Source organism: Trachypithecus francoisi, unplaced genomic scaffold (assembly GCF_009764315.1).
Source record: "Trachypithecus francoisi isolate TF-2019V2 unplaced genomic scaffold, Tfra_2.0 Lachesis_group13, whole genome shotgun sequence".
NCBI classification, from domain to species: domain Eukaryota; kingdom Metazoa; phylum Chordata; class Mammalia; order Primates; family Cercopithecidae; genus Trachypithecus; species Trachypithecus francoisi.
In genome coordinates, this window is record NW_022681458.1 from 23191554 (window position 1) to 23218505 (window position 26952).

The following is a 26952-nucleotide window of genomic DNA, read 5'->3' on the forward strand; positions in this document are numbered from 1 at the left end:
CTATATAAGGGAAGGAAACAGCCTTGCAGGCCGGGGAGCCTGAAGAGGCTGGAGCAAGCCCTGGTGAAGGCCAGCGGCCCGGTGGGGAGGGCACAGGCCTGGGGAGGAAACAGGCCGGGGCAGTGGCCACCTTCTCTCCAGGATCCCTCCTTCTGAGGGCCTGAGGCTCAGCCTGGGAGACCAGTGTCTTTGAGCTGTGCTGGGACCCTTGAGACCTCTGGCCCTTCCAGGCAAGCCTGGTAATCTTGTCCCCACGCCCTCCCTCCATGGCCCTGGCATTCTTGCAGCTCCTTGTCTGTTGAGCATCCTCAAGTCCTGAAGGAGGCCTGCCTCCCTCCTGGCTGCCAGACCAACAACTGGCCTTCTCCCCTGGGCCTCCCAGCTTGCCTTATCGGGTTGGAGGGGCTGTCTGGGGCCTTCCTGAGTTCCAGTGGACTCATGGTGTGAGCCCTGTCCACAGATGGGGGGGGGTCACCTGACTATTTCCTCATCACTGGGGCCTTCTGAGATCATTGTCTGGATTTTTCTGGACCCCTCTAGTATCGTCTCAGAGGCCAGGGCTCAGAAGCTGCCTGCCTCCTGGCCACAGGTTCCTGGGGCAGGGCCCAGAGGGTGAACTGCAGGCAGAGATGTGGGCATGTCAGGTCTGTCTGCTCTAAGAGTGGGTAGTGGCACCCTCCCACGCTCTGGGTGAGGAAGAGAAGTCAAGAATGGGGATGGGGGTCACTGCAAATGTGTGTTTTGTTGGGGTGGAGATGGTCCCTGGGTTTCAGGGTGCCTGATGGCCTCTTGTCTCTGGGTTATAGGGTCCTCTTCTCCCCCACTTTCTCCTTCCCCTTGTTGTTATTAGTGATGTGACTGTACATCCTTGCTTGCCTTAAATTCCCACCCGTCACCTCCCCCAGACCCTACTCCTGGACATCTTTATCTGGAGCATAGTTTCAGCCTGGTCCTTCTCCTACTCAAGTGCCTTCAGTGGCTCCCCAGTGCCAATGGCTAAAATTTAACTCCTTCACTGGGCATTCAAGGTTGCCCATGGTCAAGCCTAGAAAGACAGTTATGTCATCCTTCTTCTCTTCATCCCTTCCAATGCCTGCTTCAATGCCCCTCTTCCTTTCCTTCACCCATCCTGTGTCCCAGCCAAAGGGGGCTTCTAGTGGTTCTTTCAACACGCCAAGCTTTCCCACCTCCGTGCCTTTTTTATGTGTTATTCCTACCCGCAAATGTCGTTTCCCCATCTCCACCTTTTAAAACTGTATCCACTCACCAAGTGAGCATCAGGCTCTGAGACAGGCATGGGGACTTCTCAATGGAAATGATCCATGTGCTGCCTCCTCTCGGAGCTTTCAGGGGTAGTGGGTGAGACACACAGTGGACAAACAGAAGCAATGCATCCTCCATGCCAGGCTCAGTTGCCCTTGCTTCATGGAGCCTGCCTGGATCCCCGACTTGTCTCTGTGATCCCGCAGCCCTGGCATCTCTGCCACAGCGTGGGCCCTGTCCCACTGTAGAGGCAGCATGACAGGTGGGGCAAGGCAGGTGTTTGAGTCCGGCAGACCCAGGTGACAGCCCTGATACCGTCCTTTGGAAGCTGTGCCTTCTCGGGTCTGGCAGAATGGTTGAGAGGACTGCCTGAGACCCTGGAGGATGGAGATGCTAATGCCTTCCTCGTGGGTGGTTGTGAGGAGTGAAGTAATGCATACACAGAAGCACAGAACAGTGCCTGGCATGCAGAGATCTTAGCAACGAACACTGCTGTTTCCGCCACAGTGACTACCACTAGTTATTCCACTTGGGGCAAATTGCTTAACTTCTCCAAGCCCATTTACCTGAAAAACTTGTCAAGAAAATCACAAAAAATAAGACACGTAAAACACCCAGCTCAGAGACACACAGTGGGTACTCTACAAACCCCAGTTTCCTTCCCTCCCATGTGCCTTTTGGGGCAGGGATGTGAGGTAGGTGTCAGCAACCCAGGTGTCCGTGGATGGATGAATGGGAAAACACGAGGTGGTGTAATCTGTACAATGGAACAGTATTCAGCCTTAAAAAGAAGGAAGTTCTCGTACATGCTACAACATGAATGACTCTTGAAAATATGATGCTAAGGGTATTAGTCTGCTTGGGCTGCCATAACAAAATACCATACGCCGGGTGCCTTAACCAATAGAAATGAATTTTCTTATGGTTCTGGAGGCTGGAATCCAGAGGCTGAGATCAAGGTATCAGCAGGGTTGGTTTCTCCTGAGACCTCTCTTCTTGGCTTGGAGATGCCACCTTCTCCTTGTGCCTTCACACGGTCTTCCCTGGTATATTTCTGTGCCCTTGTTTCCTCCACTTATAAGGACACCAGTCAGATTGGATTAGGGTCTCATTTTAACTTAGTTACCTCGTTAAAGACCCTGTCTCCAAATACAGTCACATTCTGAGGTTGCTGAGGGTTAGGACTTTGATACATGAAGGAGGACATAGAATTCAGCTTCTAACACTAAGTAAAATAAGTCAGATATCAAAGGGCAAACATTGTATGATTACTCTTATAGGAAGTACCTAGAACAGGCAAATTCATAAAGAAAGAGAGTAGATTAGAGGTTACCAGGGGTTTGGGGAAGGGGAAATGAGGGCTAATGAGTGTAAGGATGTTTGGGATGATGAAAAGATTCTAGAAATGGATAATGGTAATGGTTGTACATTACCGTGAATGTTCTTAATGCCACTGAATATATTTAGAAATAGTTAAAATAGTAAAGGTTATGTTATGTGCATTTCACCACAGTAAAGAAAAAGGGACTAGCAGGAGATGGTGGGGGGGACCCCTTTTCCACTCAGTTTTATATGAAATGCTGAATTCCCAGATGCACGTGGGTCTTGTTGAAGCTGGGGGCAAGGCTGTCCTCTTCAGTCCCAGGGGCCAGGTGAGTGTGAGTGTATGTGGGGGGCCCCTTTGGAGGGCTGGGCAAGCTTAGGAGTTTGGGATTTTACATAACTAAGGCTGAGATGTTGGCTTTTTCTTGAGGGCCTGGGGACAGGAGTGTCACCCAGTTGGGGCCCTGGTCCTGCCACTTGCAGGGTTGGGAGGTGAGAGGGGCAGTGCTAGGCAGATGCCTGGGTTTTCTCTTGATCTGCAAAGCGCAGTGCCTGGAGTCCACAGACCAAGATTCCACCTGCAGATGACCTCCTCCCGTGGGAGCCGAGCATAGTTCCAAAAGACACAATCCTGAATGTCATAATCCCAAATGTTAAAATCCCAAAAATATAATTTTGGAAAAAATAACAAAAATTCTTTACACGATGTTTATTTACATTTTTAAAAGGGGGTTTGTTTGAGAAACATGTAAAAACACGACAGAACATTTCATAGGCCATTTTACACAATAAAATAGGCAATAATAACACATATTTTTGCAAGCATAAACATTCAGGTGTTTAATGATAGTCACATTGATATAACAGTTATGAGCAGATGAACTATATTCATAAATAAATAAGCAAAAGGGAAATGTATACGCACATATTGCTGTGGTTGGTAATTATGTACCCCCAGCTGTATAACTGCCATCACCTGAAATACCATGATGGGCAACCTAAGTCTTGTGATGAGACTGATCAAAAACCTCAATGGGTTACCACTGCATAACCACTGCACCAGAAACCCAAAGGGCCAAGATCTCAAGAAATTTTACCTTTCACAAATGCAGATGTAGTGGGATTATGATCTAAACTCCTTCCCAGCTGATTAACCTGAGCAAACATCGTGACCTTGTGGAGCTTCTGTTTCTCCACATGTGAAATGGGAGCAATATTGCTGACTCTGTGGGCTTGGAGGGTCTCAGAGAGATCAGGTGTATGACAAAATTAGCCCCAGTGCCTGGCGCATAGTACGTACTTAACAAATAGCAGCGATTGTTACCACAAGTGACCCCAGGTGCCTCCCTTCTTCAGGCCTTGAATCACTTTCATTTCTTCAACAGACATTTAGTGTGTACCTACTATGTGGTGGCTCTGTGCTGGACAGTTTGGTGGATAAGATGTGCTTCCTGCCCTCATGACCCTTGTTTTCTAGAGGGGGAAACAGATTATAGACAAGGAAGCACACACACCTATAATTACAAATTGTAATAAGATCTGTGAAGGAAGAGATATGAGTGTGGGAGAGAGAATATTGTGTGGGTGTGTGTGTGTGTGAGAGAGAGAGAGAGAAACATAAGGGAATTAGGGAGGGTCTCTGGGGTGGTGACATTTAAGCCAAAGCTAGAAGGACAGGAAGGACACAGCTATGCAGACAGCTGGAGGAAGAGCGTTCCAGGCAGAGGGAACTGCGTAAGCACAGGCTCCGAGGAAGAACAGAAGTAGGTGTTGGAGGGATTGAGAGGAATCCATCCCTGTGTGTGGCTTCGGGTCCCGGATAAGGGGGCCGAGCATAGAACGAAGAGGGAGGGGACAGCAGAGCCTGGGTCATGCAGGGAGCTCCCTGCCTGGACTGGCTGCTCTCTAGCGCTTTTAGGCCCTCGTGTCCTGGAGGTGTCTCTGTGGGTGTGCCCTGTTGTTGCCATTGTGCTCAGGGACCTCTGAAGTTGAGAAAATACTGGCGGGTGTGGGGGCTGACGAGTGCCAGGCATCAGCCCTGGTCTGGGAGGCTACCATGCTCACCTTCCAGCTGCACCCCCGGGGCTCCACCTCGCAGCCTCCAGAGCCAGACTGCTTTGCTGCAGTGCTGGGCAAATTGTTAACCTTTCTGTGCCTTAGTTTCTTCATCTGTGAAGTGGGGGTAATAGCATCCAATGAGAGCAAAGGGCTTGGTACAGTAATTAAGCTTTGGTTAGTGTGAGCAAAGGGCTGAGTGTAGACATAGCACACTCACTCCATGAGCATTGTTCCTGTGACTGTGGATGGCTCTGTGGACATGTGTGTTTCTAGCACAGAGGACGAGAGCATGTCTCCAGACCCGGACCCCGACTTTGCATTGTGCCTCCTGTTGGCCGACTCATTAGCCTCTATGTGCCTCAGTCTTCTCATCCACAAAATGGGGATAATAATGATTACGCTCAGCATTGTTATGAGAATTAAATGAGTTAATTAATGCAAACTGCTGAGAACAGTGCCTGGTACAGAGCAAGGGTGATGGGAGTTTATTTGCTGCTGTGATTTTTATTGCTATGTTATTCAGAGTGAAAAGATTGAGCAGGACACCCTGTCAGTTCCAAATGTCTAAATGGTTTGCTTGAGGTCCACTGGGGGAAGGGGGCTTACCTGAGGCTGACTTTCTGGGTCTGAGCCCTGGAATCCTGCACTGACAGCTCTGGGAGGTGAGCCTATGGCAGGGCTGGCACCAAAACCCCCTATAGCCACCCCCAGAGTCTGCCACTCTGCAGAGGGAGGCTTCCTTACCTGGGCCCCCTGGGGACTCCAGGACTGTGGGGCCACAGGGCGTGGGCCACAGAGTGGCAGGGGGCCCTGGCTCTCCCTGGCACATTCTGGACTCCTGAGAGGGTGGCCAGGGGCCAGGGTGCCGGAGGGAAGGCGAGAGTCTTTTAAGGAAACATTTCTCTGCTTAAAAAAAGAGAGAGAGACAAGAAACATTGAAACACACAACAAAGTCAGTGGGCTGGCCGGCGAGCGGGCCTGGAATGCATGACTGTGGGTGGAGGATGGAAGACGCCGTGGGGGGTGGCAGGCCACGAGGGGGCACCCAGGCATCAGGCCCTCGGGCTGGGGCTTGACAGCTCCCCCGCAGGGCCAGGTTCTTAGGGGGTGCCTCTGCCTCTGGAGGCCAGGGAAGGGACCTGCGGTCAGGATACCTGGGCCCCCTTCTGTCCACTGCCTGAGAGTAGGTCTGGGAGGGAGACCTTCCTGTTCGTCTCAGAGAACACCTGTCTCTTCTGCTCCTAGTTCAAAATGTAGCCATAACCCCCTCCCTCCCTTTTCCAATCCCTAGCTTCTAAATGGAGAGCAGAAACACACCTCCTGGGAGGGAGGGGACTGGTGGAGGCTGGGGCCCTGGCAGCGGCAGGCATCAGCCCGTCCTCTGGCAGCTTGGCCTGGCTCGCGGTCCCTGCTCAACCCAAGCTCAGAAGAAAGAACACAGCAAGGGTGCTGTCCTGGGAACTGTACTCTCTCCCCCAGGACTGAGGGACCCATGGTGACAGAGTGGGTTGGGGGAAGGCACCCTGGGGCCGTGGCCCATGACCTTGAAACCTTCCAGTCCCCAGAGCAGGGTTTGGTGCTGTGCTTGGCAGGGACAGCAGTGTCCCCTGTAGCTGAGACCTGGTCTCGTAGGCAGAGCAAGCAGAGAGCTCTGCAGGCCACAGCCAGCTCCGGGGAACTCCCCTTCCCTCCCAGTCTGTTACCCTGGCACCCTCTCCCCCAGCCCTGGGTTCCGTCCCTCAGAGACCTCTTCTAAAACAATCACTCATAGCCCCGTGCTGGTGTAGATTAAGGATGCTGGGCTTCTGGGGGCAGTTCTGTTCCCCCTGTGTCTCCTCATTCTCCCGAAATTGGGGCCACGAGTGATAAGCTTCCCTTCACATCTCATCTTGGGACTTAGACTGCCTGGGTTCAAATCTCGGCCACGTATCAGCTGTGTGACCTTGGGCAATTTAACCTCTCCATGCCCCGTGCACTGCAACTGGGGGAATTACAATAGTAACCCATCTTACTGGATGGTTGAAAGGATTAAAGGTGTTAACAGAGGTAAAGCATTTATAATCATGCCTGTCATCTAGTATACACTCAATAGTATTGGGTATTACTTTTGTCGGTTCTGTTTGGTCCCCTGTAATTCTCCCACCAGTTCTAGAATTCTGTGGAGCAAAGGGGAATAAATGCTAGGACTCCATTTGGGCCTCTTTGCTAGAGAATGAGTTGGGCAGGGAGTCTGTAGCCTGACTGTGTCAAGAACCCAGGAATGCCAACTCCCAGCCACCTTTGCCCCTTCCAGAGCTTGGAGCACACTGGCCCACAGGTGCTGTCCTTGTCTGGGCTGGTGTGTCAAGCCTGGGGAATCCCTGGGCTAGTGGGATGACAGCATGTGGTCAGCTGGAGGGAGGGCTCAGCTAGGGTGCCCAGTGCCCAGTCAGCACCAGCTGGGGCTGGGCTGAGGGCTCTTGCTGCTACCACTCCACCGGGCTGGTGGGTGGGGAGGGGTTGCCCCCTGTCTGGGGGAGGCAGCTACCCACTCTTTGGACATCCATGGCGTGTTCCCAGATAGCCTCATGCCCGAGGGAGAGTCTCCCACTTTGTGCCCACTGTGGGCCCCTTGCCTGGTGTTCAGGTCAGGAATTGGAGCCAAGGTTGAGGACTGAGCTCCAAGAAAAACGTGTCCTGGCTAGAAAAAAGGAGCACATTCAGTCTCTGATAATGTCCCTGCTAATTGTCAGGGTAATGGCTCGGCTGCCAGGCCTGGCCAGGAAAATGTTATCTCAGGGAAGGGAGCAATGGAGCCTTCCCTCCCTCCCCTCTACTCTCCTCCTCCCTCTCCGTCCCTCCCCTCTACTCTCCTCTTCCTGGCTGCCTTCCTCCCGTCTACTCTCCCCCTCTCCCTTCTTCCCTCTGTCTGGAGGTTCAAGTTGCCATCAAGTTGCCATCTCCGTCTCTGGATCAGAGAGGAAGATGAGGATCATGAAACTCGTGAAGATCATAGCTCACTCACAGAGGGTGCTTCTGCCTCTCCAAGCCTTCCACATGTATTAGCCGCACTCACGGCTTTCTTCGGAAGGGCTGGTGGGTCACTTTACCAACCCACTCCCTGCATGCTCTGGGAAACTGCCAGAGCTGGTAGGAGGCTTCTGCAGCTCTGAACTTTGGGTAAGATCCCTTAGCAATGGGGAGAACCAGGGAGGTGACTCTCCCTTTTCTGATGATGGTCCTAATCACAGTTTTTAAAAATGCAAAATGAATTTTACCACATTATAGAAATTTCAGGACATAGAGCAAAAAAAAAAAAAATCCTTCTTCTTATTACCTGAAGCCTCTGTTATTGAAATGCCAGTGCAGTGACCTCCAGTCTCCCAGCTTCTGCATATTTGTCACAGAATTTTAATTGTTACGCTCATTTCATTTTTGCCTTCTGCGGCCCCCGCTCCCTTTCCCAGGTGTTATTGCTGGAGTATTTTTTCTGTGTTGCTCCATAGTCTGCTGAAGAACTCTCAACCCGGAAGGTGTCAGCCTGTGTGAGGGAATGGGGCGGGGGGAGGCATGTGGTGACCTCAGGAGGTGCTGGCTGTCTCTGGAGACAAGAGATGCTCACCTGCCCTTTCTCTGTTCCTTCCACAGGTGGCTGCCCCCTGTGTTCCTCCATCCAACCATGAGCTGGTGGTGAGTGACGGCCCTTCCTTGCCCTGCAAGCCCCGCCTCCCCTCCCTCCGCAGCTCCCAGCTGCAGCTTTCTTTAGACCCAAATATGTTGGTAACTGGGGTGTCGGGCAATTAGGTGGAGGAGGAGGGTCGACCTCCCTGGGCCGAAGCAGGCCTAGGAGGAAATGAGTCATGAGGTCCCTTCTGATGAGATGCAGTGCCTGCTATTTCCAACCTTGAGACTTGCGTCCTTAGAAAAACCCATAAAAGGGCATCTTGTGTGTCTCCAGGCCTGGCCAGGTGCCTGTTGTCCTGGGGCTCAGAGGACCAGGGGCTGCCACGGCATCTCCTTCTGCCTGCTTGGTGCCAGGTCAGGCACCCTGGGGCTAGAGGTGGGGGATGACCCTCAGAGTCCATTCACCTGGGCAGTTTCACCCCACAGGCGACCTCTATCCTGCCTCTAAGCCCCTTGGCTTGATTTTGCTTTTCTGCTCCCTTTCCATTTACCCCACTTCTCTTCCCCTCACCCCCAAATCAGGCTTGTACCATAGCCTGGACTGGGGCAGGATCCCTGTGAGTTGTGAGCTGTAGAGAGGGTCCTGCTCCACCCTGATGCCAGCTGGGCTGATTTGGCACACTGGGCAGTCTTCCGTCCTGCCTCTCACCACCTTCTCACCCTTCAGAGGTCTTCTTCCTCCCCACCGTGGCCCTGGAGACAGACAAGGCTCTGGGGGCTGCTGGGGAAGGAAGGGGGCTGCCGGCATGCACGTGTGTGCCTGTGTGCAGGTGTGTGGGTGTGTCCCGGAAGGGCACCTTGCGGGCACAATTGGATCAGGCTGTGGAGGTGCCTGTGGCGGTACTGATGTTGGCAGGAGCCTGGGGCAGGGCGAGGCTGTCCTGGGGCTCAGGCAGTTGTAGGTACCTCACACACCTCTGTGATGACTTGCTCAGCCCAGACACCGGGCGCTCAGTCAGGCCGCAGAGTCTCCTTCCTTTCATTAATATCCACTTGCTGTTAGACAAGGGGCTGGTCCCATCCTGTTTCTTTCTGGACCTCAATTTTCCTTTCTGTCAAGATGCTCCAAGGGCCCCTTCCATGTTGATGAGTGTACCCTTTCCCTCCCTCTCTCCCTATTCAGGGTGGTGATGGAGTGAAATGAAGTGCGCAGAAGTGCTTGGGACTCTGAGTGTCACTGCTCTGCACGTTCTGGCTCAGGCCCTGCTGGGGCTGTTTACCTTCTTTGCAGTGGTCCCTCCTTCCCTGGTCTCACTAGGGCCAGGCTCTCCTGGGCCTCAGTGCTGCCCAGCCCTGCTGCTGCAGATGTGGAGTGTTATTCACACGGAGCCCAGTGGAGGGTCATCTGGCAACAGCAGGGGCTGGGGGTGGACTACAGTCAGGCTTGGAACTGCCAGCAAGAAATCGCGCTTGGATTGCAGAGGGACACCATGGGAGTCCGAGGAGGGCGGGCGGGGAGGGGTGAGTGTACATTTCTTCTTATTCCAGCTGAACTCCCACCTTGTGGCCAAGAGCAGAATGTCCTTGGCTGCTTTATGAGGCTGGGGGTCCAGGGTTTAGGGACAACCAGGCAGAAGCTAGATGTTTGGTTGCTGGGAGTCTCATGAGCTTTGTTTACATGAAGAGCGGTCAGAGGTTGGGACAAAAGGGAATAGGTTGGCATTCCAGCTGGAGGGACTGCAGTTAGAATCCAGAAGAGACTCATGCCTGAGCAAGGCTGCGTGTCTCTGTGATGTGCACCACCTGTGCAGGGTCTCTGCCCTTCGAGGAGGCTGGATCAGCCGCCTGGTGGTGAAATGGCTGTGACACCAGACTGTGCTCCCAGAGGTTCCCCTGCCTGAGTCACAACCCACCTCCCCAGCAGTAAAGAGCGAGGGAGTTAGACCACCTCTTTCTGCATCCCAGCTCCCCTGCTCCTTGGTGTATGACCCTGACATTGCTAACCTCCCTGGACCTCTGTTTCTCTTCTTCACAATGGGAGTTAGTGACGGTATCTATGCTGTAAGGTTGCCGAGACCAAAGTAAGCACATTAATCCATTTAATTCACCTGTTTTCAAAGCCCTTCAGTGCTGGCCCATCTCACTGGAGCAAAAGCTCAGGTACTTCCATTGGCCTAAGCAGACCTACATGACAGGTTTCCTCTTGCCTCAGCTCCTTCTCGTTCACCTGTGTCTTGTCATTTTCCTTTCTCACCTCGCCTCCTTCTCAGCACCTCACTCACTCTGTTTCAGCCATCTGGCCTTCCTGCTGGTCCTTGAACATACATGATGCCTCCAGGCCTTTGCACTTGCTATTTCCCCCTGCCTGGAATGCTCTTCCTGCAGATACCCGTAAGGCTTTTCCCCCAGTCTCAAGTTTTTTTTTTTTGAGACACAGTCTCACTCTGTCGCCTGGGCTGGAGTGCAGTGGCACGATCTTGGCTCACTGCAACCTCCACTTCCCGAATTCAAGCAATTCTCCTGCCTCAGCCTCCTGAGTAGCTGGGACTACAGGCGCACAGCACCATGCTCTGCTAATTTTTGCATTTTTAGTAGAGATGAGGTTTCATTAGGTTGGCCAGGCTGTTCTCAAACTCCTGACCTCATATGATCCTCCCGCCTCGGCCTCTCAGAGTGCTGGGATTACAGGCGTGAGCTACTGCGCCTGGCCAAACCTCAAATCTTTATTCAAGGGTCAGCATTTCCCTTTCCCCAGCACCTAGTCTCCCTTCCATGCTTCCACTGCCCCTCAGGATGCATTGCTCCCGATACACGATACATTTTACTTATTTGTCTTGTTTAAGGGGCTCTGCCCACGCCAGCATGTAAACTCCATTACGACAAGGGAGTTTTATCTATTTTGTTCAGTGTTATGTCCTCACTGCCTTGCACGCGGTAGGTGCTCCATATACGTTTCTTGAATGGCTGGAAGGAAGGCATTCAGCCCGATGTGTGGCAGATTGGGTACTCAATAAACAGGACTGCTATGGCTCCTGTTCCCTAGCTGGCGAATGGGTGGGGCTGTTGAGTCCTAAAGGTGGGGGGCTATGGGGGAGGGTGGCAGCTGCCTTCAACTGGAAGCTCTGCTACTGTCCCTGGGGAGTGGGAAAGTGGCCCAGGGGAAACCGGGAGAAAGTTTGGCTTCCCCAAGAGCACTCAGCACCTGTTTCCTCACGGGCGGGCGGGGCAAGTGCTTTGAACAGGTTCACAAGAGGGAGGAAAGGGTGGGTTTGTATTTTTCCTTCCTTTTCCATTTGTTGCCTGCCCTTCAGCCTCAGTAGGCTGCTCTCCAGCCTCCCTGCCCATTCCCTGTCCCTCATGGTGTGTCTGTCCTTCTGTGTGCTGTGTTTTCTTCATGTCTCAGTTCAGCTCCAGCTCTCCGTCTGGCCTTCTCACTGATCTTGCTTAAATTCCAACCCCTGGGATTAGGACCCCTCCTCCCAGACATAGAATTTCTGCCCAGCTTCAGGCCCTGCCAGCCAAACACATTTCCCAGCCTGTGCCCGGGCCAGCCAGGGCAAAGTGGCTTAATCTTCAACCATGTTTTCAACTTACTCAACAGATGTTGCCCAAGGCCTTGGGTAGAAGGGACCTGGGGTCACCACCCTCCTGTGGGGCACTGGTGGGGCAGGATGGAGAGGCGAGGGGGCTTGTTTGCCACAGACACTCCTGATCCTTGGAAAGAGCTGAAGCAGCTTTTCTCAACTTCTGAAAAATAAGAGTCAAAGGAATTTTTCAAGGGTGATCGCCAAATGGGTTGGCCACCAAGGTCGGCGGATGTTAGGTCTTCTGTGGGCAGGAGAGCTGGACTGGGGGTGGAATGGTGTGCACATTGCTTCTCCTCACCCAGGCAGGCCCAGCACAGGGGCTTGGAATGTCCCTGTAGAATGACTTGGAGGTCTGTAGGTCGGGGTGGGGGGGTCTGGAGGGGAGGAGGTGAATGGGGAATAGGAATTGCCCAGTAGGAAATCATGCTTGGATTGCAGAGGGACACCATGGGAGTCCGAGGAGGCTGGTTTCACTCATAATAGTAATAATAGCAACAGTGAGAGATTAACCCTTTACTGGAACTTCATATCTGCTGAGCTTCGTTCTAAACACTTTACAAAAACAGACTAATCCTGATGACAGTGCAATGAGGGAGGTGCTGTGATGATCCCAATGTCACAGATGAAGAACTGAAGCTGAAGGCCACAGAGCTATTAAAAGAGGGAGCTGGGATTCTGACACGGTGGTCTGGCACCAGAGTTCACCTTCCTAAGCACGAATAATGACTGATATCACTGTCACTTGCACAGCCCTTGCCGTTTTCAAAGCCCTTTCCATGACGTGGGACCATTGGGACCCCACAGTGACTTGTGTGGAAGCCTGGCAGGCCCAAGCCCATCCTGGGAAGACAGGAACAAACTGTGCATGGAGCAAACTGGGTGCTTTGTTCACGGTCACATAGCTCGCAGTGGCAGGGCTGGGTCAGGAGTGGATTCTTGGTCTGCATTTCTCCCCAGGCTCCCCTCGGTGCTTGCTCCTGATGTAAGTATGCGATGTTGCTGGGTGATGGACTTCTCCTGGGCCCCTCTTTCTAAACAGCTAGCTTCTCTGCCGGTAGGCTTGGGATTTGGGGGAGGGTCTGTCCACCCACGTAACCATCCAGCCATCTTACCAATACATATCTCTTGAGCACCTACCCCCTGGGCTTAAGACCCCTTAGTGCTAGGCACTGTTCTATGTGCTGGGGCTTCAGGGTTCCTTTCTGCCATAGTTGTCAGTGCTTCTTGAAGACAGATGGGCATGGAGTAGACCTGGAGCCACAAGGTGGAGAGGACTTTAGACGCCGTCTAGTCCCATCCTGTTCTTTTGCAGATAAGGAAACAGGCCCTGATCTTCTTAAGTGACTTTCTGAAGGTCTCCCAGTGTCAGATCTAAGGTTAGAAGGCACTGTGCTGCCTCACGGAAGCAGAGAAGGGTGTGATGTTAATTAAAAGCAGAGAAAGAGAGTGGCGCACTCAGCTTCAGTGTGCGGGCTTGCTCCATCAAGGGTGATGTACAGTCACTTCAGTCAGCCCGAACTCTGACCTGATGCATTTCATCCCAAGGCACTGGGCAGGCCACGGGTGGCCATCCTTGGAAAATCCTGAAAAAATGGCTGATTTTCAAAGGGGAGGGGCAAACTCTGAGCATTGCATTCCCAAGAGGATGCTGAGCTGGGGAGGGAGGTTGAAAACCCCAACTTGAGCAACCCCGAGGGCTACTTAGCCTAGAGAGACAAAACATGGAGTGGGTGCACAATGGCAGTGGGAATATGTTGAAAGGCAAATGGATTCATTTTCCATTGTTCTGCAAAGTAGAACTTGGTAGGTTAAGGTCATCAGAAAGAGGAGGAAACTCAGTCTCCTCATTTGCCAAAAGGAGTTCAAAGTGCTTCTTAAAGAACAGCATGTAGGCCGGGCATGGTGGCTCACGCCTATAATCCCAGCACTTTGGGATGCTGAGGCGGGTGGATTATGAGTTCAAGATTTCGAGACCATCCTGACCAACATGGTGAAACCTCATCTCCACTAAAACTACAAAAATTAGCTGGGCGTGGTGGCTCGCACCTGTAGTCCTAGCTACTCGGGAGGCTGAGGCAGAGGTTGCAGTGAGCTGAGATCGCGCCACTGCACTCCATTCTGGCAACAGAGCAAGACTCCGTCTCAAAACAAAAACAAAAACGAAACAAACAAAAAACACAAAACATTCTCACTGATACCTGTCAGGTAGGAGGCACCATGCTGATGGAAGATCCCCTCCTCAGGGAGCTGCCTGGGTAGAAGTCCTCAGGCTCACTGAGGTCCTGCCATTTGACTGAGTTATGAAGTGACAAGATACACAGAGACCAAGGCATCCCTGAATGTGCTGAACACCTCTCCTGTAACCCCTGCTTTGAAAAGTCCAAGTAGGGTGAAGGGCCCTGACCTTGGGGAACCCTCTATTCAGTGGGAGAGAGAGAACTACACTATGGAAATAGTGTCTGACTCTGGGGTTTTGACGAGAGGGGGTAGCCTTGGTGTTGAGGGGAGGAAGTGATTTGCTTGATTTGCTCATGCTGTGGTGGTTGGGGAAACCTGCCTTCTGTTCAAGCCTAGTTTAAGTCTGGAACAAATAGAAGAGAGGAGGGAAGGAGGGAGGGTGTTTTGGAAGGTAGCAGGGCTGAAGCAGAGAGGGCGTAGGACCTTGGTACCAATTGCTGAGTCTGAAAGAGGGCCAGGCAATCTAGTGTAAATGTTTTGGGCAAGTCTGTCTTGCTAGGGGGAAGAGAGAACCGGGCAATCGTGTATCACCAGGGCCCAAACAACCCTTGGTGGCCCTGCCTGGGGCTGGTGGTGGGAGCAGTGTGGGTGCAGGAATGGGGGCAGGGACGAGCGTGATAGGCCTGGTGGACCTGAGCAGCTGTGACCAGAAGCTGCACGCTGGAGAAGAGAGAGTAAGCAGTGGAGTGGCTGGAGGGAGAAGGGACCAGACATTGGAGGAGTCCACAAACCACACTGGGGAACTTGAACTTGACGTGCTAAGCACTAAGGGCTATCCTGAGTCCCTGAGTGGGGAAGTGACCCAAAGCAGAGTGTTAGAACTGGGAGTTTGCTGCCAGTTTCAGGGTGGCTTGGCAGGGAGGGACTGTCGGGGAGGGCAGGGCTGGTATAGATGCTCAATGTGGCTCCAAGGCTATAGGCAAGGGTGGCTGGAGGGGTGTGGAGGAAGGGCACAGGCTTCCAGTGCCTGGTCAAGTCGGGGAGGAAAGCCATAACCAGTGAAGGACATGGCAAGAAAGAGCACAAAATATTCCAATCTGTGCAAGCCGGCTGCAGTGGGGGTGCCCACCGTTGCACAGCCTCAGCCAGGATTTGGGTGTTGGGCCCCTCGAGGTGAATTAGGAGAAGGAGTTGAGGACAGGCGTGATCTGGCCAGATCCTTCCCCTGTGGAGAAATCAGACATAACTTTCCCCTTAATCACATGGAGCCTATTCTTTTTCCTCTGGTGGCCTGGGCCTGCTGGGAGAGGATGTGGCCCCTGGAGCAACTGAGCAGATATACTTCAGGGTCGCAGGCTTCACTGCCAGCGTCCTCTGCCAGCCCTGTTTGCTCAGCACTCTTTCTCCAGCCCTCACCCATTGGCTCCCACTTTCTCAAGACTGAGGGAGGGGAGAGCACAGGGCTCTGGGAGGTGCAGACCTCAGAGGTCTCAGACTCAGAGGCGCAGACCTGATCTCACATTGAGCAGCCAGTCTCCCTGGAAACTCCGTCTCCTCATTTGCAGAAAGGTGTTCAAAGTGCTCTTTCTAGAGCCCTTGCTTGTAGTGAAGGGAGGTGATGCCTTGGGAGGCACGGGGCATGGAGAAAGCACTCTCTCCCTCTGCTGCCTTCTGCCACTGCCTTGGTTTTGTAATTATGCTGTTGATAAAGGGCTCTCATAGGTCTGTATGTGGGGATGATTAAATGGGGCCACGCCTCTAACGTGCCATCTCAGAGGCTGCCACGCTCCAAGTGCCCCATAAAGGCTGTTTCCCTGCCCTTCCCTTCTGTTTTTAGCCCCCTCCCTGCATATGCTTATGCTTCTATTTTTGAAACAAGTGAGCCTGGAATAACTTTCTCTGGGTCCTGGGTCTGAGGCCATTCTAGCCCTCACTAGCCCTCCCTGCCGGCTCCCAGTTCCTTCCCCTCTTGATAGGCAGTGTGCCGGTGACCTCACGGTTCGTTGCCATGGCAGGACATGTGATGTCACGGGGTGGTCTTTTTGGCCCCCAGACCGCCCAGATTCCAGGCCTCCCAGGGGGCCAGAGTTGGGAGAGCTGGAGGGTGGAAAGGGGCAGGGTGTAAGGAATTTCTGGACGGAATGTTCCTCCCGAGGCTGAGCCCGCATTCTGCACACCCCCCTCCCCAGTCCCCTTCCCCTCATCCCTGGGCTCAGGCTTGGGAACCTCCCCCATCCTGTTGTTTCCTTCCTCCAAAGCAGCAGCACAGATACATTTTTCCCAGCCCACCCTCCTTGCAGGCCACTGACGTCCTCCTGTGTGAGCCTCCAGGCAGTCATGGCAGCCACCCCCCAACCTTCCGGCAGAAAGGCCCCTCCTGGCCCCTCCTCAGGCCCATGCAGTGGGGGAGGGTAAAGGCATGTGTGGAGAGGGCATGTGTGTCTTTTTTTGGAAAAACATTGAGGAAAGGATATGGAGCTTCCCTTATCCTCCCTGTGGTTCCCGACCCCTCGAATTCAGGAAGTTTTCTCTGTTGTCTGATCTCAGTCTTTCCTTCTGCAGCCCGTTCCTATTCTTTCTGTGGAAGTGTGGTTGAGAAGTGTCTTCCTACTGAGGACCTGGACAGAAGACCTGCTACAAGTAGCCTTCATTTCTCAGACAGCTTGTTCCCCACAGGGAGGCAGTTATCAGAGGAACTGCCTGGAGATCATTGCCTGGGAGAGGGGAGATAGCATGATGGGGAGGTGAGGAGCAAGGTTCAAACAGCAGCTCTCCTACTGACTGGCTGTGGAAACTGGGCAAGTCACTGCATCTCCCAGGCCCTCAGTTTCCTAAACTGTACCCTGTGATAATGCTCACCTCCCAGGGTGGTTTTGAGGACTGGTGATCAGGAAAGCAAAGAGCCCAGTGCCATGTTCCTGGCATTGCCAGCCCTGAATGAATAGTTGTAGTTCTTGCACTAAGTTTATGAAAAGGCATCTCAGGGCTAGGGCTAGGACGAGGGCCAGGCAAGTGAGGCCTCTTTGGTGTAAGATCTGAGGAGTCATCACTCTCAGGATTATGCAAGTGCACTCGCAGGACCTGAGAGTGAGAGGGATGCCTTCTTAAATATTGTGCCCCAAGGGCTTCGCCCTAGTCCCCACCTTGCTGTGCGCTAACTGCTGGCTTTGGGACTCTAGAGCAGAGGGGCCTGCTAAGAGCAGGGCTTGCTTTCCAGGTAGCAACCTGTCACCTGCTCCTAAACTGGATTCTGAGTTGTCCCTCCTGGAGGTAAGGGAGACTCTGGAAGACCCTTGGTGGGACAGTGAGTCAGCTGCTCTCACTTTGGAAAGCCTGGGGACCTTAAGCTCCAGGCTTTGTCCTGGGACTGGGCAGTGGGTGGGGTCAGACCTAGGGGTCTGTCTGTGTTTGGGCTCCACCCACTTCATCCCTCTGCAGCTGACTTGAGGAGGAAGGAGAAGAAGAGCCCGCAGGGAGGTACCAGCTAACCCTGCCAGCAGGATGGCTGGGGCCAAGGGTGAGGGCAATGAGATGAGCCTGGAAGTGGGCTTTACAAACCTGGGAACCAGCTCCAGCCATGCCATGAACCTCACCATGAAAGACTGGACAGATCAGACCTCCCTGGACTTCAATTTCCCCATGTGTGGAACAGGGGATGGAGGAGATGTCTTAAGTTCCTCTCAGAGCCCATGTCCCTAGGAGTGGCATGCAAGGATGGTGTGTGTGTGTGGTGTGTGTGTGTGTGTGTGGTAGCTGTAGAAACATCCTGGCCAGGAATGGAGTGAAGATGAAGGTTAGGGGCTTCAGTTCCAGAGGGTCCTGGGAGTGCCAGCTGGACTCACTAGGCAGTGTCAATGGTAGGGCTTCCCACTGGCCCTGGTCTCCCTGCAGGGCCTGGAGCAGTGGCAGCCTCAGGGGATCCTGCCCTCCTGTTACCAGTCCCATGCTTTTTCCTTCCCAGTAGCCCCAAGGCTGGCAGTGGTTGAGAAACAGAGAAATAGGACTTGAATCCTGGGAGAGTTGGGTTGGAGGGCAAAGGAGGGGCGGGCAGCATGCATGCTGGCTGTGTTTGCAAACACTGCAGGACAAGTCGGGTGTTTAGATGGTGTGGGGGGTGGAGGTTTGGAAATTTTTAGCTCCTCAGAAAGCATCTCAACCAGTAAGCTGAAGGCATCTGATCTCTGGCAAGCGTCGCCATATGGCCGGCCTCCAGCTGGCATGGGGAAGGGGTGGGGGCAAAGGGGATGGTGCTCAGATGATCACTGGCAGGAGGAGAAAGTTTCTCTTGCACTGCTGAGGCCTGTGGTTTCTAATATTGACTTCAGCTCCCTTGTCTGCACCATGCCAGACCCAGGAGGGGTGGGGCAGGAGGGTCACAGTGAGGCAGGGTGGGCTGGAGAGGGCCTGGGCCTCAGGGATATGAGGTGCTGCCCCAAGGGTAGAGATGATAAATAATAGTGATAGCTGACAAGTATTGAGAGCTTCCTAGTGTCTTGCACACTTCTAAGTGCTTTATGTGCTTTATTGCATTTGATCCCCAAAAAATAACCCTGTGCGGGCCTGTTGAGGAGCAGGAAGGACAAGGTGACCTGCTTAAGGTTGCATAGTTAGGTAGCAGCTGAGAGAATTAGCATGTGGACCCCGGCAGTCTGCTGCCAAGGTCTTTTAGGGAGCAGTAGGTCCAAATCCTGCCACCTGCTCCCAAGCTGATTCCAAGTTGGAGTTGTCCTGCCTAGAGGCAAGGGAGCTGTTAGCTCGGGCTGGTTGTTCTCGGAGAAGCATCTGGGACCTGTGTTGCCTGGAAACCTGGTAGAAATGCACGTCCTTGGGTCCCACCCTAGGTCTAACTGTGTATATGTGGGGTGGCCCAGGCACCTGCATATCAACAGCCCTCTAGGTGGTGCTATGCTCGTTCAAGTTTGAGACCCCTGGGCTCATGCTCTGTTGAGGGTCGAGGCCTATTAGGAGGCTTTAACCAGAGAAGGAAGAGGCTTTTCTGGGCCCTGAAAGGACCTGGGGCAGGTGTATCATCTTTAGCTTGTCCACCCCTTTCCATGTGTGTCCATTCTAGCAGGCTGGGTAGCGGACAGGTCAGGAGTGAGGGCTTTGGGTTTGTGTCTCAGTTGCGCTGTGGTCTGCCTTCCGGGAGTTCCCTTCCTTCCCACAGGAGACCAGAGCAGCTCTGAGATGAGGCAACGGGGCTGTTTTGCCCACCTTCAGGTCTCCACGTGGGAAGGACAGAGCCCCTGCAAAAGAAGGGAAAGGCTGGGGGGTGGAGAGGGCCTGGGGTGGCTGACACTGCTCTAGTCGGGATGGGGTCCCTGGTAGAGGGGTGGGTGGGACTGGGCTGTTGGCGGCTGAGGGGAGCACCTGGTCATAATAAGCAGGCAGCTCCGAGAGCTCTAGCTTACCCTGAGTGGGCTAGGGGATTAGTGGGTTAGGATTAGGGCTGAGCTGAGAGAGGGCAGAACGTGGCATCTTTACTCCTCCTCCAGAGCCATCCTCAGACTCCAGGTGGAGAGAGGGGGGTGTACCTACCAGCGGGGAGGAGAGTGGAGGAGATGTGTGGGAGGGGTTTGCCCCGGTCCCCCCAACCCCTGTGCCTGGACCCCATTGTCCCTTTACCATCCCCGGCTGCCTTGGCCCTGAACTGCTCAGGAAGTTTCATCCCCTGGAAAGGAGTTTTGACTTCAGCCGCCTGTCTTCCAGGCAGTAGGGGTAGATGAGTCTGGGCCATTTCCAGAGAGAGCACGGTTACCTCCGCTCAGCCCAGTCTGTTCCTCCATGCCCATCTGGGCCCACTCCTCCTCTCTGATGCGAGAACCTTTTAGAGGGGCATTCTGTCCATTCCCCTGCCTTTGGACATGAGCAGCTCATCCCTCAGCTCTCAGGGATGGGGTTGTAGCAGGTGCCTCTTGTGCCGAGACACACGGTCTCAAACCTGGGTCACACTCGTCCTCGCCAAGCTGTGCTTCAGAACCTTTGCAGTTGTGCTCAGGCCTTTCTGCCCAATTTGAGGGTCCCATAACCACTTTACTGAGTTGGAAACGGAGCCCTAGATTCTGGTCAGGAGGTGAACCTGGCATAAGAAGCTTCTCTTCTTGCTATGGGGAGAAATCAGACCATCTTTAGTAGGAAGCCCTTCAGTTGCTCTGAGTGAAGAAAGGAGGGTGCCAGGGTAAGGAATGGGATCAGCCAGCGGGTGTTTGTTGATGGCCACTATGCAGACATCCACCCTGGTAGGAGGGAGTTTCCAAATGAATTGGTCCAAATGTTGCTTTGAATCTATTTTAGATGAAGGTGGAATAAGAATCACAAATAAAACAGTAGTTGGGGAAACAAGTCATGTATTCCCATGGTGAGATTATTCATACACTGAGGACCAGACAGGGAGGTGATTGGAATTCAGAGGTGGGAAAGAGATCCCACTTGCTGCGGTGGCCAGGGAGGGCTAACTGGAGGAAGAGAGCCCTCCTTGTAGGAAAAGAGGGGAAGGCATTCCACGAGTAAAGACCTGGATGTGGGAACAAGCAAGAAGGGTTTAAGGGCCGGGGCTGATGGAGCAGAGCCTTTGTGCTTGGAAATGGAGGTGTGTGAGGCCCAATGGTGGGCGGCCTGAAAGCCCACTGAAGTAATGAGACTGGCTGGCTGCACTGTTTCAGGCTGTTGGGATATCACTTGGAGCCCCAAGATGGGGTTCAAATCCTGCCATCTCTGTTAGAGTTGATGATGTTGGCTCAGTCATTTAAGTTTCTTATCTGTAGAGTGGGGCTAAAAGGTAGCAATGGTACTCACCTCCCTGGATTCTTGGGAATAAATGAGATGCTGTAGGTCATTGACCCCTCCAATTTGAGGGGTCAGCAACTGTATGAACCAGAGACCCGACGCCGAGCACCGAGCATGGGTCTTTGGTGAAGGTTTGTAGAACTGGATGGCTCTAGCACTATTAGGATGGTTTTCCACATGCCAAACTCTTCCCCCTGTGCTTGGGGCCAACCAGATTATGCCTGAGTCTTGGGTTGGCCTCATCATCCCTGTCTCAGGGGGCATTCTGCCCATCAGGGCCACCAGCCATGGAGAGAGCGCCCATCCCTGGGATGTCTGCCCTGAGGGCTCATGCTGTTTCTCCTTCTGTCTACAGCCCATCACCACTGAGAACACACCAAAGAATGTAGTGGATACGGTAAGTGATGGCAGATGGTGGTGGGGGGAGCCGGAACAGCCTGAGCAGGAGTGAGAAGGCCAGAAGTGGAGAGTAGATTTGGGGGAGAGCGGACAGATGTGGTTGGGGAAATGCTTCCAGAATAGATTTGGGGAGCTTGCGGGGAAGTAGTGGGGTGGCTGCTGACGCTGGGAGAAGGGCATCTGACTATCCCTGTGTGTTCGGAAATGGGCTGCTAGGCAACTGGGCAGGCAGAGAGGGAGAGGCGGGGTGGGAGCCGAGAGGGAGCAGCCGGTAGTTAAATGTGGGCTTCCTTATGAAATATGCAGAATGTGAGAAAGCCAGGCAGATCTTTCCAAACAGGTCTTTCTGACCTAGCTGAGAGACGGACAGTTTCCTCCAGGCTATGTGGAAGACTGAAGGGAGGAAAGGAGTTGGGTTCTGCAGTGGGGAAACTGAGGTTAACTGCTGAGAGAGATCTCCTGGTGATGACCAGTAGGAAATCATGGGCTTGGAGATGAAGGACTTCAGTTCAAATCTTGACTCTGCCAAGGTTCTAATTATGTGACTGTGGCCAAAGCATGAGCCTGTCTGTGCCTCAGTTTTCTTATCTGCAAAATGAGAATAACAGTATCTCCCATAGAAGTGGTTGTGAGTTGTAAACGAGGGTTTGGTTAGCTCTGAGGAGGCCTTGATAAGAGCAAAGAAATGTGAAACAAACACCCAAGTTATTTCCAGGCCCCTCTGCCAACCTCCTCATCTGCCACTCCTGACAAACCCAGCAGGTGGAAGACCTGGGTGCGTTTTGATTATTTTTCTTGCCTCCCCTCTCTGACTGCCTTTTCTCTGTCTGCAGGGAGAAGGAGCCTCCCGGGGTGGAAACACACGGAAAAGCCTCGAGGACAACGTGAGTGTGGAGGGGGAGAAGAAGGATGGGGCTGGGCCCTGGTGGCCAGGGGGAATGGGGTGGGAGGTGGATAATGCCTTGTTCTGTGGGCTTCCCTTACCTCTCTGTAGAAGGAGAGGCTGGGATTGTGGGCAGGCCCGTTTCCTTACAGGCTGGGCCTTAGTCTTGGCTGCCACCTCCATCTAAGCGGGATCCAGAGCTCATTCATCCGCGACTGTGCCAGGCCTCAGTGCTCAGGCCGGGCGGGAGGAGAGAGGGCATGCTACGGCAGCCTGGCCATGGGGAGCAAGGGGAAATGCGCAAAACCACAGCAAGGGAAACGGAGGGCTGAGGCAGAGAAGGAGCCCTGACTCTTGGGGCTGTCTTAGTCCTTGGGGAAGTGGTAGGGCCTGCTTCCCTGGAGACAAGAGTCTTAGAAAATAGCAAGCACCACTGTGTGGCTTAGATGCTGTTGCTTCAGGAGGAGGCTGGTAGATGGGTCCGCCGGTCACCCTGGGCTCCTCCTGCCTCCCATTTTGGGGAGAGGGGAAGGGGCGGATGCCTGAAATGGAAGGATCCCGCAGAAGGGCTCAGGGGCTCTTCCAGGACGTGCTTTGAGCCTCGTTTGGGGTTGGGCTTGTCTCCACAACCCAGGGGCAGACTCCCAGCACAGTGGGGCTTTCTCCTTTCTTCCCTGCCCCTCTCTGACAGTGTCTCCTGTGCTGGCCCCTCCATCTTCACCCGCCCTGGGCTGCAGAGGAACAGGGAGTGGTTTTGGTGGTTGGCACAGGGGTAGATGTTGATGGCACGAGGCCCTATCATCTGACAGCTGCCTGACCCACGGTGGGGAGGGCCCTGGAGGGAGTGCTGCGGGAGCAGGAGGGGCAGCTCCTATAGGCAGCCTGACTCCTGTGGTGAGACCACTGCCACCGCCACATTGCCCTGGGGCAGTCCTGCATGTCCAGCCCTACAAAGTGGCAGCATCCCAAGGGCCGCATGGGACCTCTCCAGGTGGAGCAGGGAGCATGCCTCTTAAATTAGTGGGGAAGGCTGTGCTCAAGGTATGTGTGAGTTCCTCTGGGCATGGGGTACTCGTACTGGGGAGGGGCCCTTGTCCCTGATTGTGATGTTTCTGGGGCTGGGGTGCAGGGGGAACCTAATTTTTTGTGTGTACCTACTACCAAGGATGTACAAGCTTAATGTACTCAAAATACATCATACGTGCTCAGTAACTGTGAGCCATTCTTATTACTGTTATTTTGACTAAGGGCTGGGAGCTGTGTGGGCTGTTTTGAGATCCTCCTGACACCCCTGTATGGCAGAGCCTAGGAGTCCACTTTATAGATGAGGAAGCAGAGGCTTGGCATTGCTGAATGATTCGGTGAACGCCACTCCATCCCTTCCTGGGACTGCTGCTGGGGTCTGGTGTTACCCCGAACTCCTAACCTTTGGCAAGGGGACAGGGTGATGGTGTGTGAACCAAGCCTTCTAGCCAATGGTCTGGGCACAGTCAGGGGCCAAATCCTAGAGCTGCTGTCCCCACATTCCCAGCCTGGGCCAGATGGAGCCCGTCAACTAGAGTTACAGCAAGAGAGAGTGAAGTTAGACATCACGAAGAACTTTTGATTGCAAGAGTGTGCATGACCTTGGCCCTAGGGTAGAAAGAGGTAGCCGTTTATTTGTGACTGAGGCTCTTTGACTTTTTAAAGAAGAAAGTATTGGTGATCTGGGATGGATGTGTCTGTGCCTGTGTGTCAAGGTGGGTAAGTGTGCTGTCTTGTCTGGATATGGGAGGAGGGACAAGATGAGCTTTGGAAAGGTAAGCAAGTGAGCAGTTACTAGAACGGCCTGTGTACTGCAAAAGAGGAGAGAAAACCTAAAGTTTAAGGCTCCTGTCACCTGTCTCAGGTTGGATTGGCCCCAGGGTCATTGAGCCAATCCGCTGCCCAGCCACAGGACTCTCCAGCAGTCCACCCCGGGGGAGGAGGACCTAGGCCTGCTGCTGTGATAATGTGGCTGTTTGTCAAGCTGCGTTGCTGTCTCTGGCTCATGGCCCAGGACTCACAGGCAGGAATGGCTGTTTTCCTCCTGCCGAGTTGGTGTGTAGTGGAGTTTGTGGACAGTGTGCTGTGTCGCACTTTGTTTTGGAAAAATCCAGGCTAGTGCGCAGGAAGGAGAGGGGAAGAGGTGTGGCTGAAGGGGGTGCTATGTGGGGGTTCGCCACAGCCCCCAGAGGAGATGTAGGAATGGGGCCGAGCCCCTGACGTAGGTCAGTCACCAATCTCTGGCTGCCTGACAAGGCCCCTGGTGTTCGCTTACAGACCCTCCTCCCAACCGTGCCCCTCTGGGGACCTGGGCTCAGGAAATGGCTTTTCTTTTGGTCCTGAGCTGTTGTGTTTGGTCTGTGGACCTCAAAGGAAGGCAGGGCTCTTCCCACAGAGGCATTGCTTCAAACCAACCCCACCCAAGGCTGGGGGTTCCTGCTCCTTGCCTCATGACGGGGAAGAAGGTGGCAGATAACAGAACTTGGGGTCATAGACCTTGAGCGACCCAGTAGTGTCTGAGTGGTGATCAGCTCTTGCCTGCAGTGAGGACCAAGGCAAAAAGAGTTGGCTGAATGTGCAGCAGGAAGGATGAGGGTTAGATACCAGGAGGAACTTCCTGACGGTGAGAAAAGTAAGACACTATATCTGGGAGGCTGTGGAGTCTCCTTTCATGGTGCCCTTTCAGCAAAGGAAGGACTGTGTTTTGGAGGTGAGGATAGGGGAGAATTCTGTTTGGTGTTTAGAGAGTTGGATGAAAAGTTCTATAATCGATCTATGTCTTGAGAGGAGGTAGGAAGAAGTTCAAAGCCATGTGGGTAAAGTGCTTTGTGATCCCCAGAGAGGAAAAGAATAGGATTACAGGCAGGCAGAAAACTTATTTTTCTTTTAAAAATAGTTTGTAAAGTCCTGTAGTCGTTTTCCCTAGGGGTTCTATGCAGAGTAGGCAGAAGATTATGTGAGCACTGTACGGGGTCCATTTTACAGATGGGTAAATGAGACGGAACCTCTACTCCTCACACTGGGTCTGTTGATGAGTATCATGGTCTGTAAAATATAAGCTCTCTGAGGTCAGGGACTTCACTTCCTTTGTCCCCTGGAACATGGCTGGGCACACAGCTGGTAGCACTTGGTGGCTGTTTGCTGAATGAGAGAATGAGCATGAAGATTGGAGGCTCAGGGATGACCGGATGCCTTGACTTACTCCCACCATGCTTGTAAAAAGCTACACGATGAGGCATGCTTCCAAAGGCGCCATCTCTAGCCTCGTGTGAGGTCACCTGTGTTTCTGGAGCACTAGGGTGTGTTTGCTGACATGCCGTCCCCCCTGCCCCAGCCCATTTGTTGTTCTCTGAGTTCTGTCTGTGTGCACTGACACTCAGACGTGTCACCGTGCATGTCTGCTCTCTCTCTGCCAGCAAGGGTCACGTGCCCCCAAACTTTGCAGAAAACAGGAAGCCCCGTCAGTGAGAGGGCAGCCCAGTGATTCATCAGGGGATGACAGTCCCAGCTGTTCGTCCCCCATCCTCCGCAGTGGGGTCACTGTCCAGGGTGGCTTCCTCCCCCTGCCCCCCTCCCCTCCCCGCCCGGTGGAGCAGAGCGGGCTTGGACTTTGCCTTATCACCTCTGGAGGCGGCCTGGCCAGACTCTGTTTGGGCCAAGTTTTTATTTATCTTCGCTGGCTTTTTTTTGGGGTGGGGAGGCTGAGGAATGTGGAGTGTTGTAACGTTTGGAAGAGGGCGGTGGGGAAACGGGAGCCAGGTCTGCTGCCCTGCTCATCCTGCTTACCCCTGCACCTTTGCAGGCTCCCAGCTCCCCTTAGTTCCCCAGTTCCCCCTGCCAAGCCCATCTCAATATGGCCCATTGTCTTTCTCCAGCTCCCTGGGTCTAGTCCCATGCTCCCGGCCACACCTCACGTCTTGGCTACCGTTGTGGCTTCCAGTTGTTCAAAGCAGCTGTGGTGGCTTCCTCCAAAAGTGGCTATGGATCAGCAACAGATGAAACCCGAGGGGCTATTTATAGCAGGGTGGCCCTGGGGCCTGGAGCAGGGCCTAGGGCCTGGGGAGATTCAGGGACTCCTCATTAGGGACCAGTGGAATGGAGATGGATGAAGTGTTGGGTTTCTGTGTTTCTCTGAGCGGGTAGCTTTGGAACAGCCTGGTTTGGGTCTTGAAAACCAAACACAATCACTCCTTGACTCCCAGCTCCACCCTTCTCTAATCCCCCCACCCCCAAGCTTGACTCATGCAAACTGGAGTCCTCAGGGCCAGAAGAGCTGTGAGACTTAGTAACTTCCCCCCCGATAGCTCCACTCGGCTCTTCCCTCCTTCCCTGCTGCGGGGCTGCTCATTGGTCCGAGGCAGCTGGGACAGAGCGGACTCTGGGCAGAGCCTTCTTCCCGAAGGCTGGATGGAGGGTCCCCCTCTTAGCAGAGCTGCTCTAACTTGGGGCTCAGCTGGGAGCTGGGCCTCGGAGCCCACCTATCCTGCCTCGTAGGCACTGCAGAGCCAGGAGAGGGGTGCAGGGTCTCCTCTTCTTGGAGACCCCGTGGTCAAGCCCCAGGTTGGAGTGTGAATCCTGCCTGGCCATCAACTTCCTAGGGACTTGAGGGTAAGTTATTCTGTGCCTCAGTTTCTTCCTTTCTTGGCAGATTGTGGTCCTGTCTCCTCGAAGAAGAGGCTGCAAGTTGGTGGGAGGAAAAGGCCATTTTCCGAGAGGCACATGGGTGTTTGGAAGGTGTCAATGGGCTCAGGAGGTCTGAGAATCTAGAAGCGGGGCATCCCGATTCTGCATCCTATGAGGTGGCTGGAAGGATGGGTAGAGGCGATGCAGGGTGTTGATTTTCTATAG

The 26952-nt window shown here is 53.6% G+C and overlaps 1 protein-coding gene across 15 annotated transcripts in view; it reads left to right on the forward strand.

Annotated features, from left to right (window-relative positions):
• The window catches only part of TNS1 (tensin 1), a 205819-nt gene that overhangs the window by 76284 nt on the left and 102583 nt on the right, over positions 1–26952 (forward strand). For 12 of the 15 annotated variants that reach the window (XR_004441577.1, XM_033230318.1, XM_033230308.1 and 9 more), the window contains 3 exons: positions 8272–8313; positions 21154–21195; positions 22031–22081. Coding sequence is in view for 2 of the 15 variants with exons in the window: in XM_033230318.1 (XP_033086209.1) it covers positions 8272–8313; positions 21154–21195; positions 22031–22081 (135 nt within the window). In the remaining 13 variants the exon portion in view is untranslated. Of the gene's footprint in view, positions 1–8271; positions 8314–21153; positions 21196–22030; positions 22082–22908; positions 23122–26400; positions 26713–26952 lie in introns of those variants that run through there. The other 3 variants (XM_033230321.1, XM_033230319.1, XM_033230322.1) reach the window with 3 other exon arrangements.